The 16064-nt window shown below is 34.8% G+C and overlaps 2 protein-coding genes across 3 annotated transcripts in view; both read left to right on the top strand.

Moving 5' to 3' along the window:
• The window catches only part of pacs1 (phosphofurin acidic cluster sorting protein 1), a 64937-nt gene extending 59521 nt beyond the window's left edge, over positions 1 to 5416 (top strand). Inside the window, 5 exon segments of the mRNA XM_016492043.1 lie at positions 536 to 578; positions 662 to 800; positions 2376 to 2614; positions 3664 to 3783; positions 3866 to 5416. Coding sequence (XP_016347529.1) covers positions 536 to 578; positions 662 to 800; positions 2376 to 2614; positions 3664 to 3783; positions 3866 to 3984 — 660 coding nt within the window. The 3' untranslated portion in view covers positions 3985 to 5416.
• A 5242-nt stretch (positions 5417 to 10658) lies between these two features.
• The window catches only part of klc2 (kinesin light chain 2), a 17829-nt gene continuing 12423 nt past the window's right edge, over positions 10659 to 16064 (top strand). The window contains exons 1-3 of one of the 2 annotated variants that reach the window (XM_016492042.1): positions 10659 to 11017; positions 13095 to 13333; positions 15473 to 15776. In XM_016492042.1, coding sequence (XP_016347528.1) covers positions 13106 to 13333; positions 15473 to 15776 — 532 coding nt within the window. In that variant the 5' untranslated portion in view covers positions 10659 to 11017; positions 13095 to 13105. Of the gene's footprint in view, positions 11018 to 13085; positions 13334 to 15472; positions 15777 to 16064 lie in introns of both variants that reach the window. The other variant, XM_016492041.1, reaches the window with a different exon arrangement.

Here is a 16064-nt window from a genome sequence, read left to right as displayed (position 1 = left end):
GTGGTTTACAGTGAATTTATAACAGCTAAGGGGTGTTGTTAGGCACGACGTGTAGCTGTTATAAATTCACTGTAAACCACGGCTTCATGTGGCTTATTGCTTTTATAAAATGGTTATTCCATATACATAGTAAGGTTTCACAAAATAAAACAGAGCAAATAAAGTGTAATGATATTAATAAAAACAGTATTCTTCCACCAAACAATGTAGCTCCTCAGAATCAGTTGTGGTTGCAACAAAGTGATTGCCGAGCAACACACGGACGTAAACAAAGGTGTATGTTACTTTGTAGAGTCATTTACAACAGCGTTGAACGTGGCTCAGCCAATCAGAATCAAGGACCGGAACTCTCCGTTTTAGAATTTACATTTTTTCTCTCTCTCTTTATATCAGAGTTTTTGCCTTATATATTTCTTGCAAACAGCATAAGTGTCACTCAAAGCATTATATAATATATCACGTATTGTAATCGATCAAATGAAATAATTTTTTTTATAATATTTGTTTGTTGTGATCTGTTGTCGGCATCTCGCAGGTGGTGAAAGTGGGTTTGATTGAGCCTGGCCAATCATCAGCAGGTGTGTGTTTCCATGGAGACTGAAGCACTGATGGCGTTTAATAACTCTTGCACAGAAGCTCACCATGTGTCTCTGTTTCCCAGGCGACTCTGAAGAGGGCGTGGCTGTGAGTTTAGCCGTCCCCTCCACGTCTCCGCCCTCTCACGGCTCACCCGGCGGGCTGAAGGAGATGGCCACGCCCCCCTCGTCTCCGTCCATGGGCGGCGGGTTGGCTGTGCAGGGGTGAGTGAGTGATGGATCACGCTCGGCTCATGCTCACGTCCATCACAAGGTTTCCCGAATGACTTGCTAATCCTGCTGGAGAAACCAGGTCATGCTCAGGGGTCATAAAGGGGCTCAGGCTGGTTTTAGCGCCCATTAAAACCAGCTCGGGCCTGTAGAAACCATGTGAAACCACTTCTGTCACCATTTAGCTGGATGTTTCCACAGGGAGTCTCGTTGGTTTCGGTGGTTCAACCTTTTAATATACAATTATATATAATATTCATGTACTGTTATAGTATTATTAATATTTTGAATTAGCTTTTATTTCTATATTTTCAGTTTTCATTTTATTTTTGGTTTATAGTTTGTCTTTGATGCGTTTTGTATTGTTATTGTTTATTTTTAATATTTATATTCAGTGTTAATTTCTATTTGTTTTTGTTTTAGTACTGTTAGTACTCAAGCTTTTATTGGTGTTTCAACCCTTTTAGCAAAATAAAATGTTTCAAAATTTCCACACTTTTTATATAGAATTTAATAGACAGTGAAACAATTTCTGTTATTTCTATTGATCGAATTCTTATTGATGTTATGATTATTTAATTTTTACTGTTGAGTTTGCAATGAAAGTAGCCTATTGTTTATATATTATAATAGTATTTATTAATATTTGATTAAATTAAATCATTTATTTTTATATTAATTTTAATTTTAGTTTATAGTTTTAATCATTTTGTTTTTTGTCATTTGTATTATTAATTTTTAATATTTCAATTTAGCAGTAGTTTATTTCAGTCTTAGTAATATTAGTACTTTAACTGATGTTCAACATTTTTAAAAGAACAAAATAATATATATATATATATATATATATATATATATATATATATATATATATATATATATATATATATATATATATATATATATATATATATATATATATATATATATATATATATATATATATATATATATATATATATACAGTATATATGTATATGTTATAACTATATCATTACTATAATTATATTCCAGCTTCTAATGTGATTTCGATTTATTGAATTTTTATTGATTATTAATAATATACAACATTATCTTCATTATTTAATTCAGTGAGTGACATCCTTGGAAAAAAACAGTTTTATTTTAAATTTTTAATTTGAAGTTCTGTGTTAAATGTCAGATCAGATTGTCATCAAGTTAATTTATCACAGTGAAAATAGAAGTTGAGCATGTTGCAATATTATAGAATTATTTCGAATAGGCTTTTATTTGTATTATTGTATTATTTTAAATTTCAGTTTATGGTTTTTGTCATTTTATGTGATTTTTGTCTTTTTAAATATTTCTATTTATAGAAATATTATCTCTATAAATAGAATTTCTACAAATAGCTTTATATTTATTTCAGTTTTAGGTTTAGTAATATATATGTTCAACCTTTTAGGAAGAATAAAATGGCTCAAAACTGCATATTCCTACATTTTTATATACAAATTCAATAGGCATTTGAGCGGTAGCAATGCAGAAGAAAACTGCATAAGTGTCTGGCTGCTGTGATGTGATGTGTGTGTGATGTGTCTGTCTCAGGAGTCCCAGCATGTCTCATGGCGGGGACGCCATCGGTCTGCAGGTGGATTACTGGCTGGCGTCTCTGGCGGAGAAGCGTCGCGAGGGCGAGAGGAAAGACACCAGCTGTAAGAACACTCTGAAGAGTGCCTTCTGGTCGCTGCAGGTCAGCCGGCTGCCAGGAGGAGGAGCCAGCGAGCCGCAGGCGCCCGTCAACACTATGGCCATGACCGTGGTCACCAAAGAGAAGAACAAGAAAGGTGAGCAGACCGTCATGAAGCCAAGAACCATGCAAAATGATACAGTGGACATTCACAGCATCCAGAAGATCCAGGTTTGCTTTGGACAAACTAATTCAGTGTAGTAGAAATTGTTTAATGTACAGGGCAATATTTTTTATTCATCATACAGCACAGATAGTAAATGGCAAATGAAATTAAATTGCAAGGCAACATTTTTTTTAAATGCACTTAGTTGCACAAATACAGTACTGAACATAATATAAATATATAGAATGTATCAAGCATACTTGAGCCAAGAGTAGAATAATAGAAAATATTAAAAAAAAAACTAAATTACAAGAGGAAAAAAAAAGTAAATAAAACAACGAATATACAAATAATTAGTACACATACGATATATATATTTAATGCACATGTGTATAAATTATGTATCTTTTTTTTTATTTAAAAAATAATAAAAAGTGACTTAAATTTCAAATATAAAAGTAAAAATAAAATGTTTATATGAACAAAAAGTTCAATATTTTTGAGATAATGCTCACCATTTATTTGATCAAAAACAATACAATTGTTAAATATTACTACAATTTAAAATAACTGTTTTCTATTGTAATATATTGTAAAATGTAATTTATTCCTGTGATGCGCATCTGAATATTCAGCATCATTACTCCAGTCTTCAGTGTCACATGATCTTCAGAAATCATTCTAATATGCTGATTTGCTGCTCAAGACACATTTCTGATTATTATCAATGTTGAAAACGGTTATCTTTCCAAAATATTTTTTGTGGAAACCGTGATTCATTTCATTTTTCAGGATTCTTTGATGAATAGAAAGTTCAAAAGAACAGCATTTATTCGAAATAGAAATCTTCTGAAACCTTATAAATGTCTTTACTGTCACTTTTGATCAATTTAATGCATCCTTGCTGAATAAAAGTAGAAATTTCCTTTAAAAAAAACTTACTGACCAAACTTTTGAACGGTAGTGTAAATCAAATATTTTATTAAAAGAAAAACCAATACCAACACTTCATATGTCTCCCTCTCGCTTTCTTTGTGCAGTTCCCACTATTTTCCTGGGGAAGAAGCCTAAAGAGCGGGAGATGGACTCTAAGAGTCAGGTGATCGAGGGCATCAGCCGGCTCATCTGCTCCGCCAAACAGCAGCAGACCATCTTGAAAGGTACCAGACCTTCATTACAGCCAGAAAACTGCTTTCTTGTTAGCTAAAGCAGAAAACAACATTCCTCTTCCTCCTTTCTCAGTCACCATCGACGGATGCGAGTGGAACGACGTGAAGTTCTTCCAGCTAGCCGCTCAGTGGCCGACTCACGTCAAGTATCTCCCGGTGGGACTGTTCGGCTACAGCAAACCACCCTCCTAGGATGGCCCACTTTCTCAGCCCCGCCTCTTCAACCTGCAGCCTACACCCCATTGCACACTGCCGCCGCCACTCTCAGAACGCTGGCCAATCACAGTTGAGATGGGATTTTCATGTGACCGTCTCTGGTGGGTGGGTAGGTGGAGGTGAAGACGTTCGATTCGGCGGCTTCGATAGACTTTTATCAGCGCTAGTCACTTTTATTTATTAAAGGCCCCAGAGCCACATATGGGGGCCAAGCACAAAATTTGGATACACCACCTGTTGATGACTATTTAACAGCATGGCACCGCTTAAATCACACTCGACAACCCTGAATATATCCCTTGATATAACTGATCTCTTTCATCATTGGCGTCTATAACCAGCATAATCGATAAATGCAGTTTAAGCCTTGCTAAAATCTACCATGGTAACTGTATTTGGAGATAAACTTAACAGTAAAATCAGCTTTCGGAATCTTTCTGTTGCTTAGCAACTATGGAATTTTGGCGGAAACTGTGGTTACCATGGTAGTTTTTTGTAAACATGAAAAAAGCACCAATGAATATTCCGAAAATTAGCAAAGTTCCTGCCTTTATTAAGAGGGTGGAGTTAAACGCCAATTTTACATCGGAGGCGGGGCTACAAGGTGCCCATTAGCCAACTAATGAGATTTCCTACAAATCTTCATTTGCATAGTTTGTTTTATCCTTCCAGTCGACGAAATCTGAAAATGCGTCGTTGACCTCTAACTTGCATGTCTTAAAACTACATCACCCATAATGCACTGGCAAAGTTAACATTTAACGTTAGCTCAATAGTGCACTGTGTACTTGTGCACGAATCGTTTCACCTCTTGCGTTCCCCTAGACGTATACGGAAGGTTAGTAGTTCACATTGGTTAATCTCTGTTAACTAGAATAAACGAATTCAGTTTAGTTTTATATTTATTTTTACACACGCTTTTATGTCAGTTATCGTTTATTTTTAAAAGTGACCTTTTAGCTTAAATATGCAGCTCATCTACAGGTTTTACTTCTTTTCATAAACCATCTCCAAAGATCTCTGGCCAATCAGAATGTAAACATTACGGGACAGAAAGAGTCAGTCACCTTTATAACATGGGCAACGGCAATGATTTCAAGGCGAAGTCGATTTATAAGAGAACTGTGTCCTATCAAGCAGCACAAGGCCTGACGTAAAGGCTGGATGAGGTTGGAGGTGAAAATGTCACCGATTAAGCCAGCAGAATTAGGGAAGACGTAGTTTTACATATAGTTTTTTGTGTGCATCTTCACAGCTGGAAACTGGTTTGGGGAGAACTTCAAGGGTTTCATCTTCATCAGTTGTCAAATGCTATGCACTTATTAAACTCGCCTTCATTTCTTCATATCTTCATCCAAAGCACAACAGCTCCTCATACGGAATGCCCAATTAAAACATGATTCACAAACACTACCTTTACACACTGCGAAAATATCATTTTCTTACTCTTTTTGTCTTATTTTGTTTTTGTCTTTTTCGGTACAAATATCTAAGCATATTTAAATCAAAACACATTTACTTGAGAAGCAAAGTGACTTAAGAAATAAAGTATTTTTCTGATCGAAAAATGATCAAAATTATAAACTAGTTTTCCCACAGATGTTTTTTTTTTCCCCTTGTTTGAAGCATGAAATCATTTTCAAGAAAACAAGACTTAATATCTTAAGTCATTTTGCTTCATCTTGATTTAAGAAAGTTTAGCGATTAAAAAATACTAGAAAATACAAAATGGGACAAAAATACTGAAAGAATCATTTTTTGCAGTGCAGCTGTGAACAAAACGTGAGAACTGATCTGAGATCAGTAAATCTCGAGCCACAACATCCCTTTATTTTCTAGCTGGAGCTTGTTACATTACTGCTAATGGCAGCTTTCGCAAAAGTAACGTGGTTTTATTTGTCTAGAACTTTTGTGAGATAATCTCGTGAGTGGTAGGTGATGCAACTAACAAAGCGTCACTAAAATGTGGTTTTCAAATAATAACAAAATAAGCAACAAAAAAAAACTATCTATAAGATGTTGTTGTGCCACAGTAAGAGTGAAACCAGTGTGTAGTGTGTGTTGGTTTGTGCGAGTGTGTGTTTGTGGACAGTAATGCTCGCTGGTTTAATTAGTCCGTGGTGTTAACTATACATTATTCACGGCACAAGATTTGGCGTTTTTCCACCCATTGCAGCTTGAAATGCTTGAAATGCTGATGAATTATTAATATACAGTGATTGTTACATAATTAATCTGTTGAACTCCTAATATTATTATGAATTCACTTTCAGACTGAAAGAGTGACCCAAAAAACCTCACAAAACCCGTCACAAACATGTCATATTTCACCACAAAATCAGAAGAAAGAAATATGGAAAAATATTTTGTTTCAAGAAAATCCACCCAAATTTAGGAACATTTAGGACTTTCCTTTGTGACATGATTGGCCTAAATATTTATTACAGTCATGTTGAAAAAAAATTCTAGATTATTTCAGTTTTAGTTGCATACAGTGTATCATGGTAGCATTTGTTGCAATTTAGTTCATTTTTGCTGATTTCTAATACAAATATTTGCATTACAGTAATTTTTACTAAAATAATTTAAATATAATTATTGTTTCTTTTAGGGATGCACGATATTATCGGACTGATATCGGAATCGGCCGATAATGGCTTTAAATGTAAATATCGGAATTGGCCGATATGAAAAATTATGCCGATATGTCTTGCCGATAAGAGGAATTCGTTAACTCACATGTGCTCAGGGTGTGCTAGCGATTAGATCACGTCAGCAGTGTCGCTCATTCTTGAAGCAAAGTTTTGTCTGAATGATGATTAGAATGACTGTTTGGATCGCTGCATTTAATCTGTGAAAGCACGAACAGAATGATGCGTTCGGTGTGTGATAGAGTAAACAGTAATAGCACGTGCAGCAGCGGCAGCCTCCCCCAGGTCCTAACGCCCGCTCAGTAAGCAGCCTCCCACAGGTCCTAACGACCGCTCAGTAAGGAGTTTTAATCTGTAGGGGGCGCTGTTGGCCTACTTCTAGTTAAATTAAAAGTAAAATAGCCTACACAAATAAAATTTAGACTGTTTCTGATTCAATAAAGCAGTAATTGATGTCATAAAATATCGAGTATGTTTTGATTTAAAGGTCAAGAAGCTATAGCTTACATGAAAAAAATCACAAACATGACACTTGTAAATTAAATCATTTTATTCTATAATATTTATAACTCTTTTGCTTTAGACCATCTACAAATGTTAAATCTTAAAATAAAATGTTAGGGTTAACCTTGCATCTTTCTGGGGGGGAAAAAGCAGCGATTGATATATGGGTTATTTATAGTTATTTTCAAAGCTTCAATGTACTGTCAAAAAACCTTCATAATTGTTTATTTAATTCTAACAAATAAGTTCTTGTTAAAAACTAGCTAAAATTAAAAAATTTTGCTTATAATTTCTGCACAGGAGAGACTTGGTGTTGTTTCCAAACAAAAGGAAAAATATCGGTATCGGCCAAAATGAGTTGAAAAATATCGGATATCAGCAAAAATCCAATATCGTGCATGCCTAGTTTCTTTTGATTTCTGAGGTAATATATAACCTCGATGTGAGACTCACCCAAAATCTTTCTAATTTAAGTCACGTTTTCTGGAATGACTGCATCATTTTTTCTGTGGTTAAAAGTATTAAGAACAACATAGTATTAAAGTCACGATGGGTCAATTAGATTTTTATTTGTTCCTGCTTCTTACAGAGATGTTTAGCAATAGTTTTGAAGTGTGAGTGTCTTTTTTTGTGTGTACATTAAATGCATCTCTCCTTTTTATGCCCATACTCTTGAGTTAATTAGTTAATGTTGGTTATCAGTACCGCACTATTGAACAAATATCACACATGAATAATTTATCTATAGCAGATAAGTTCTTACTATGTTTTATGTAGTTGTTTAAATTGCATTTTATTAATATCTTTGTGATCGAAATTCTAAGGCTCATAGGAAGATGCATACTGTGGCTGTCATAACGTCTGAAATACTTTTAATATTTCAGTTAGTGACTGTGTTTAGAGGGTTTTGCAGTCTTGTTGAGGCTTTGATCATTCCTCATTGGATCTGAAAATCATAAATGATTTCGAGGGTCAGCATGTCCATCAAAGCTTAGAGACCTTCTAGAAAAGCCCCCCTATAGATGTTGAGCATATAAAGAGAAAAACCCATGCTGAATTTTATTTCAAACTAATTAAAATATCTGTACTGTTGTTACACTTACTGTCCGTGGCAAATGCACAAAAACTTGCAGAAACCTTCAAACAAGCGTTTTGAGTTAAAAGAACAAAATAAATGGAAACTATTTCGGAGTCCAGGTTAAAATTTGATATGGATATGTATTGAATGGAAAAAATTAGGGGCAAAAAAAAAAAAGAGTGTCACTGCCAAAGAGTGTCAGCTGTTACATTTTGTTTTGTTTGCTTGTGTTTTTGTATGTATGGAAAATTATTTTCAGTATTTATGGAGCAGTCTGGAATGGGAATGGGAAGTACCGAATTTTCCGAACGATTCATTTCGATATTAAAAGAAAGGGTTTTCAACAACTACTAATTTCCATTCGATGTTTTGAACATGGAATGTCTCTTTATGCGTGTGCCGTGTGGAGTCTGGTCTTTGCCTGTCCTCGTACCTCTGTATGTAACTGTGTTGAGTTGTCATGTGAAAGTTCAACAACATGAAGTGGATTCCAGCATTCTGATTGGTCGACTAATTATCGCAATGGCCAATCAGAATGGCGTTCGTCCGCTTCAAATACTTTTGGTCAATGTAATCTGTTGGAGAGATAAAATGCCTGAATTCCACAAGCTTCAGATTTAAACCCAATGTTAACCTACTGTGCAAAGTAAATCATCGCGTAATATTTAGTCATGGAATATCGAGAAGCCGAGCTTGTGGATGAGATAAGTATTTTTGCACATGCATTTATTATCTTTTAGCAGTCTTCAGCTCTGCCTTTTTGCCTTTAGACAAAAACGCTTGTACATATCCAAAGTGCTTGTAATATGGACTCATGTTCCTTTATTGTGTTATTTTTTTATTTGACATGTTTTTGTAGTACTGCTTTTTCATAATTGAGTTGTCAGTCAATAGATGTGGTATGGACAGTGGAAGTGTTACTTGTATTCTTTTTTTATTTAATAAACACCTGATTTGTAAATTCTCTTGTGTAGTTTGTAGATTTTTGGTAAAACAAAACTAAATATTATTTGTCAATTGCATTGCTCTGCCATAGATATGTTAATGATCAGTTTAACAGAATTGTACATCTATACTTGTGAAAACATCCCATAATTAAGGCAAACACTAGGTAAATAAAGTAAAATGTTAAACTAATATATATTTCCATACTTCCCCAGTTGATTAAACACCATACATTAAAAATTGTTTTGTATTACAAGTATTTTACACATTATTAAGGTATTTTATTTTCTAATTAAAAATGCACTCATTTGCATCCTTTTCTAGATACGGGATAAAACCGGGTTCAAAATTATTGTTTCATTTTGTTGACATACTAAAGATTTTTACAAAGGGGATTTTGGATATCTGGTTTTATCTCTCCATAGATCATAAAAAAAGTACATTTTCACAATATTTTAGGAATAAAATGTTGTATAATATCATGTGAATGTTATATAAACAAACCCCTCAGTAAAAACCTTCAGAATATAGTTAGGAGTAAAACTGTAAAAATTGTTGTATGTAAGTTGTGCTGAAGTGGAGATACAAACTCATTTTGACAAAGCAATTTGTATTGTAATTGAAATCTACAGACCGAATAGGTGAAGTGTAAAAAAAATAAAACAAATAAATGTGTATTTTGGATGTTTTCTTTCCACTACTTTGACAGAAGACAAATTAATCACCACACACTAAAACAATTGTTTTGTATTACAAGTATTTTACACGTTATTAAAGCATTTTCTAATTAAAAATGCACTCATTTGCATCCTTTTCTAGATACGGGATAAAACCAGGTTCAAAATTCTTGTTTCATTTTGTTGACATCCTTGAGTTAAAGGTTTTTACAGAAGGGATTTTGATCTGTTTTATCTCTCCATAAATCAGAACAGAACATTTTCACCACTTTAGGATTAAAATGTTATACAAAAGCATGTGAATGTTATATAAACAAACCCCTCAGTAAAAACCTTCAGAATATAGTTGGGAGTAAAATTGTAAAAATTGTTGAATGCACGTTCTGCTGAAGTGGAGATACAACTCATTTTGATAAAGCAATACGTATTTTAATTGAAATCTACAGACGCAAATAGATAAAGTCTCATAAAATGAAACATTTTAATGTGTATTTTGGAATTTTTTTCTTTCCTTTTTTTTCCACTAGTATGAAAGAAAACACGTTATGGAAGCGAAATAGCCTAAAAATGTAGCCCAAAGCATACTTCTCTGTATTAATCTGGGACCTGTATATGATCATTTTAGATATTTGTTAAAATACTATACTTTTTAACTGTGCATTTTGGAGGACAAAATAATACTAATACTAATATTGCTATTCAGAAACACGGGCCCCTCGCATGCGCACGCACACGCACAGCTCATCCACGCCCGGTTGAGGGAGGGCGGGTGTAGTGATGTCAGCGCGCAGGGCTTTGGATTCTGGGGGCACAAACACACATATCAGCCATTTTCAGTTTGCTGTGGTCATCCTCTCTCACTCCAGCACAAAGATCCGCCAACTGTCGAGCTGAAAGGGACGAGAAGGATGGACGAAGCGAAAGCGGGTCATCGCGCGCACGGGCGTTTGTATTGCTGAGCGCGTCAAAGACAAAAGCGCATCGGACGGACGCGCATCCTTACGGCCGACGCGTCGCCGGGGATTCATCTGATATAGTTTTTTTGGAGCGAGTCTGGGATTTCGGACGCGTCTGAATCCATAACAATCCATTGTTTTCACGCTTGAGTTCAACAAGAGCCCGAAACAACCCCCCAAAAAAGCGGATTATTAAAGGTACCTTGAACGCAATGCAAAAATGATCTGCGCTTTAGTGTTTGATATGCATCGATCATACAATAGGATGCTAAACTGCTGGCTGATTGAATGGGGAAAGTTTAGCCTGATCTGCTAAAAACAAAACTCACATTTAGCGCAAATAGCGCAAAAGTATATGTTTGTGTTTATTTAAATAGTCATGGCATTATAATTGTTTAGACAATGTCTGAAAGAGCAAACCAGATGATGTATGGCTGATTTATGATGATGCATTTGGTGATTTTTGTCTTCATCATCCAGTCAGTGATGGTGCAATTAATATTTCTGGGGTTATGAATCAAATATGCATGATTCATTCTCAAGTGTTATTATATGAGAATACAAAATGGTGTATGTGAGGCAGTTTGCATGAAAAAAAATAAGTGTTTGCTGATGTTTTGAGTTGGTTGCACAAGCTTTAGCAGTTTTGTTTGTTTCACACTGCCGTGTTTTCAGAGCAGGGCCCGTTTTCGCTCAGATGCGAGGATGTTGTGATTGTCTGGAAGAGTTCATGTGTTGTGCTGCGGGTCACCTTGATGCATTTTTCCAGGTTTCACCATATTTTTCCAGGCAGCTGTCAGTCATGGTGAAATCTGGACTAATCGGATGAAGGGTTGTGAGTATCAGGACGCGGGTGGTGGTCTGAGCAGGTGTGTTTATAAACTGAACATCTCTCCGCTGTTGCTGCATTGCAGTCGATAGGCGTGATGAATGATGGATGGCGCCTCTGCTGGACGCAGGTGGAAATGCAGGAGAAATCGGCCCAGATGATGGAGGTGGTGTCTGTCTGAAATGTCATAATATCATACTTCACCTCCAGTTACTGCTGTTTCTATAGTGGTTCATTATTAGCTGCATGAGTGACCCCTGATGTGCTCAGGTTCCTGTTGATTGGAGCTGAATCACACGGCTGGCAGGTCTGCCGTTGTTCATCACTTCAGATGTTTTTGGGCAGCAGGACTCTTTGTCAGCACTTGCAGTCAGTGTTGCCAGATTGGCTGTTTTTGGGTGTGAGGTGCAGTAATGGATCATGATGGGCTCCAGGGTGTAATGAAGTCATTAGGACTAGTCACCAGTCATTTTGCAGTCATTTCAGTGTTATGTTAGTATCATTGAGACACTATTCTATTTTTTTCCCAAAACACTTTGATTTATTTTTATTTCAGTTTGCTTTTTAATTTTAGTTAGTGTTTTATTGTTTTTTGTTGTTGTTGATGTTCTTTTATTATTAGCTTTATTAATTTTTATTTCCTTTGTAGTTATTTGTTTTGTCATTTTATTAGTTATTGTTTTAATGTATATAGTTTATAAACTATGTAGTTTATAAATGATTTCAGTTTTTGTTATTTTTTTTGTTTGTCATTTTTACTGATTGTTTTTTTTTTATATTTAAAATATTTTATATTTAATTTTCTAATTTTACCATTTTTATATGTAATATTTTATATCTTGAAAACATATCTGTATTGTTTTTATTCATTTTTTATTTCAGTTCCAGTTATTTTTGTTCTGTTTTTTGTTTGTTTTTTACCAATTTTTTTTATATGGCTGTATAGTTTAAATACATTCAATTTAAACTAAATGAAAATGAGAAATTTGTCTTTGTCAATTAACGGAAATAAAATAAAATTATTATTTTTAAATATTTTATTCTGTTTCAGTTTTTATTCTGTTTATTTTATGTCAAGTAACAAATGTTTTATGGTTTTAATACAAAAAAAATTCTTTTGTTTTTGTCATTTTTATTAGTTGTTTATATAATATATATATTTTTTTTTTTAATTGGTCTATATAGTTTTATATATATAGTTTTTTTTTTTCAGTTCTAGTTATTTTTAATACACCAAGTTAAACTAAATGAAAATGAGATGTTGCTTTGACGATTATCTTGGCAGCTTTTATTGCATTTTATATCTTATTCTACAGACTGTTTTAGTTTTAGTTAACTGGGGCCATGTAAGATGATGATTCAGCTGATTTTTTCATGTAAAAGCTGCAGGTGAGGTCAGATTTGTGACGCATCAGTTTGTAATCGTAACATTGGGTCCGTTCTCAGTCCGGCGGGTGATGTCCGCCATGGTTTACCCACGAGAAGAGACACTGGAGCGGCTGACGCAGGACGAGATCGTGCTGAACACTAAAGCGGTGATGCAGGGTTTGGAGACGCTGCGAGGGGAACACGCTCAGCTCCTCAACTCCATCCTGGACTGCACTCAGCCGCCCGTCGTGCAGGAGAAATCCAGCCTGCTCCGCAAGAGCCTGGAGGACATCGAGCTGGGACTGGGAGAGGCGCAGGTATCTGAATCACACCGAAGTCTGTGACTCAGTTTGAACTCAGAATATCCAGAACTGGTTGTCTAGATTGCATTCATTTGACGAATGTTAATTATGCTAATACTTGGGCTGTCAAAAAAAAAGCGAATTTCAAATATTCGGCGAATTTAAATTAAAAATCCACATTCGAATGCAAAAAACGTTGCATTCGAATTTTAGGTGTGCATCAGGCAGCTTTATCAGCGGTGCACAAGATGCGATGACGATGTAAGTGTCGTTGCATTATAATGTTTTTGTTAGGATATCCAGTTGAAGCCACTAGATGCGGCGCTGCTGCGTTGTTCATTACAAATATTGCAGAAAAAGAGAACATCAATGCAGAGAAGATCTTGTTTATTTCAAAACTGAAACCAAGCCGTTCACACAGAACACATATCACATTTTCTAGAGGGACGTCTATCAGCGTTGCACTCGCGTCTCGCACTAAAGAGCCGCATGTTTAGAAAACCATGAAAAATTAATGCAAGTTCAACTTTTAAAAAAACATGTCTCAAGACGTTATGGCGGTTTTTCCCCCATCCCACTGCATCTCAAGTTTTTAAATGAAGAAAGTACTCTTTGTGATTGGTTTCGGTCCTTTGTATTAAACTATACATACATACATGATGCTGTTTTGTTTCTAATTGTTTAAGCAACTTTAATTATATAAGGTTTATAAACATTATTTTAAACATTATGCTCTTTTTTCAAATATAGTTATTTCAATATATAGTTATTTTATTATGCTTTGAAGAAACGTGCATTAGTAATATTTTGCTCGATGCGCCCTCTTGTGGCCTCAGGAGAGAAGCCAAAAGCTTTTCTTCACCCTACCTGAAATTATGCATTTTAAATTCGAATATAATTCGAATATTGATAATATTTAAGTACAAAATTCGAATTGAGTTTTTCAGCCATTTTGACAGCCCTAACTTGTACAAGTGATCAGACTTGATTTTTGCATTGCTGTGGCAAACACCATAGCAGAGCTATGACTCAGAAATCTCATTTAGGACTCAGCTCCATTATTTGTAAGCTTGCCTGATTGGGCCAGTAGTTTTTCTGCTTTTTTACTGGCCTGCCACAAAAAAATTATTAAAATAAAATTATTAATAAATGTAAATTATTTCAGGAAATTAAATGCATATTTTTTATATTTATATAATGGTCGTTTTATTTACATTTTATAATGGTATTTTTGTTTTAAATGTATACTTTTAATATATATTTTAAAGTTATTTGAAAAAATATTTGTTATACATTTTCCAAACATATTAATGCAACTTTTTTACATTAAATGTTTAGGGTTTTTAAAAAAAAAGAAAATTAGCAATAAGTTATTTGCAATTAATAAGAAGTTACATTTCCAATAATAAGTTATACAATTATTTAAAATGATAACATCCATGCAATTTTCAACCCATTCTTACCGACTTAAATCAGTTGCATATGACATGTTATGTAAATGTTACTTACGTTTTTTTTAATAAAGAACAATTGCAATAATAGCTAGAAATTACAAAGCTATAATATTTAAAACTTTGACATACACCAATGTTCAAAAGTTTAGAGTCAGTAAGATTTTTAAATATTATTGAAATAAGTCTCTTATGTTCACCAAGGCTGCATTTATTTAATCAAAAATACAGTAAAAACAGTAATATTATGAAATATTATTACAATTTAAAATAACCGTTTTCTATGTGAATATCTATTGAAATGTAATTTATTCATGTGATGCGCAGCTGAATTTATCATCATTACTGCAGTCTTTAATTTTCTCATGATCCTTCAGAAATTATAATAATATGCTGATTTGCTGCTCAAGAAACATTTCTGATTATTATCAATGTTCAAAACAGTGGTGCTGCTGAATATTTTTTGGAAAATGGTGATACATTTTATTTTCAGGATTCTTTGATGAATAGAAAGTTCTAAAGAACAGTGTTTATGAAAAAATTGTTTTTTTTTGTAACATTATAAATGTCTTTACTGTCACTTTTGATCAATTTAAAGCATCCTTGCTGAATGAAGTACTAATTTCTCACCAGCCCATCTCAGTCAGCTCAGTCTCTCTAAGCCTAAAGCAGCAGGTGGACTCATGTGCCCGTCTCCTCTCAGGTGATCATCGCTCTGTCGGGTCACCTGAGCGCGGTGGAGTCTGAGAAGCAGAAGCTGCGAGCTCAGGTGCGTCGGCTCTGTCAGGAGAACCAGTGGCTGCGGGACGAGCTGGCTAGCACTCAACACAAGCTGCAGAAGAGCGAGCAGAGCGTGGCCCAGCTGGAGGAGGAGAAGAAACACCTGGAGTTCATGAACCAGATCCGGAAGCTGGACGAGGACGCCTCGCCCTCCGAGGAGAAGGCCGGAGAGAAGGAGAAGGACAATCTGGACGATCTGTTTCCAAACGACGACGACCAGGGACCAGGTGAGAGAAAGCCATGCCCTTAAACCTGTGAAGCCTGACATATGAAACAACGGTTTGAAATAGAACAATTTATTCAACAAATAGACAAAAAATTTGCATATGTGTTTTTATGTATCATATTTGATTCATCAGGCTTTTATGGCTCGTATAGTATCATATGTGACCCTGGAGCACAAAACCAGTCATAAGGATCAATTTTGTGAAATTTGAGATTTATGCATCATCTGAAATCTGAATAAATAAGCTTTCCATTGATGTATGGTTTGTTAGGATAGGACAATATTTGGC

This window comes from Sinocyclocheilus anshuiensis, unplaced genomic scaffold, assembly GCF_001515605.1.
Source record: "Sinocyclocheilus anshuiensis isolate Anshui unplaced genomic scaffold, SAMN03320099.WGS_v1.1 scaffold674, whole genome shotgun sequence".
Classification (NCBI taxonomy): domain Eukaryota; kingdom Metazoa; phylum Chordata; class Actinopteri; order Cypriniformes; family Cyprinidae; genus Sinocyclocheilus; species Sinocyclocheilus anshuiensis.
Note: the sequence above shows the minus strand (reverse complement) of the source record. Positions and strands in the feature narration are given on the sequence as shown.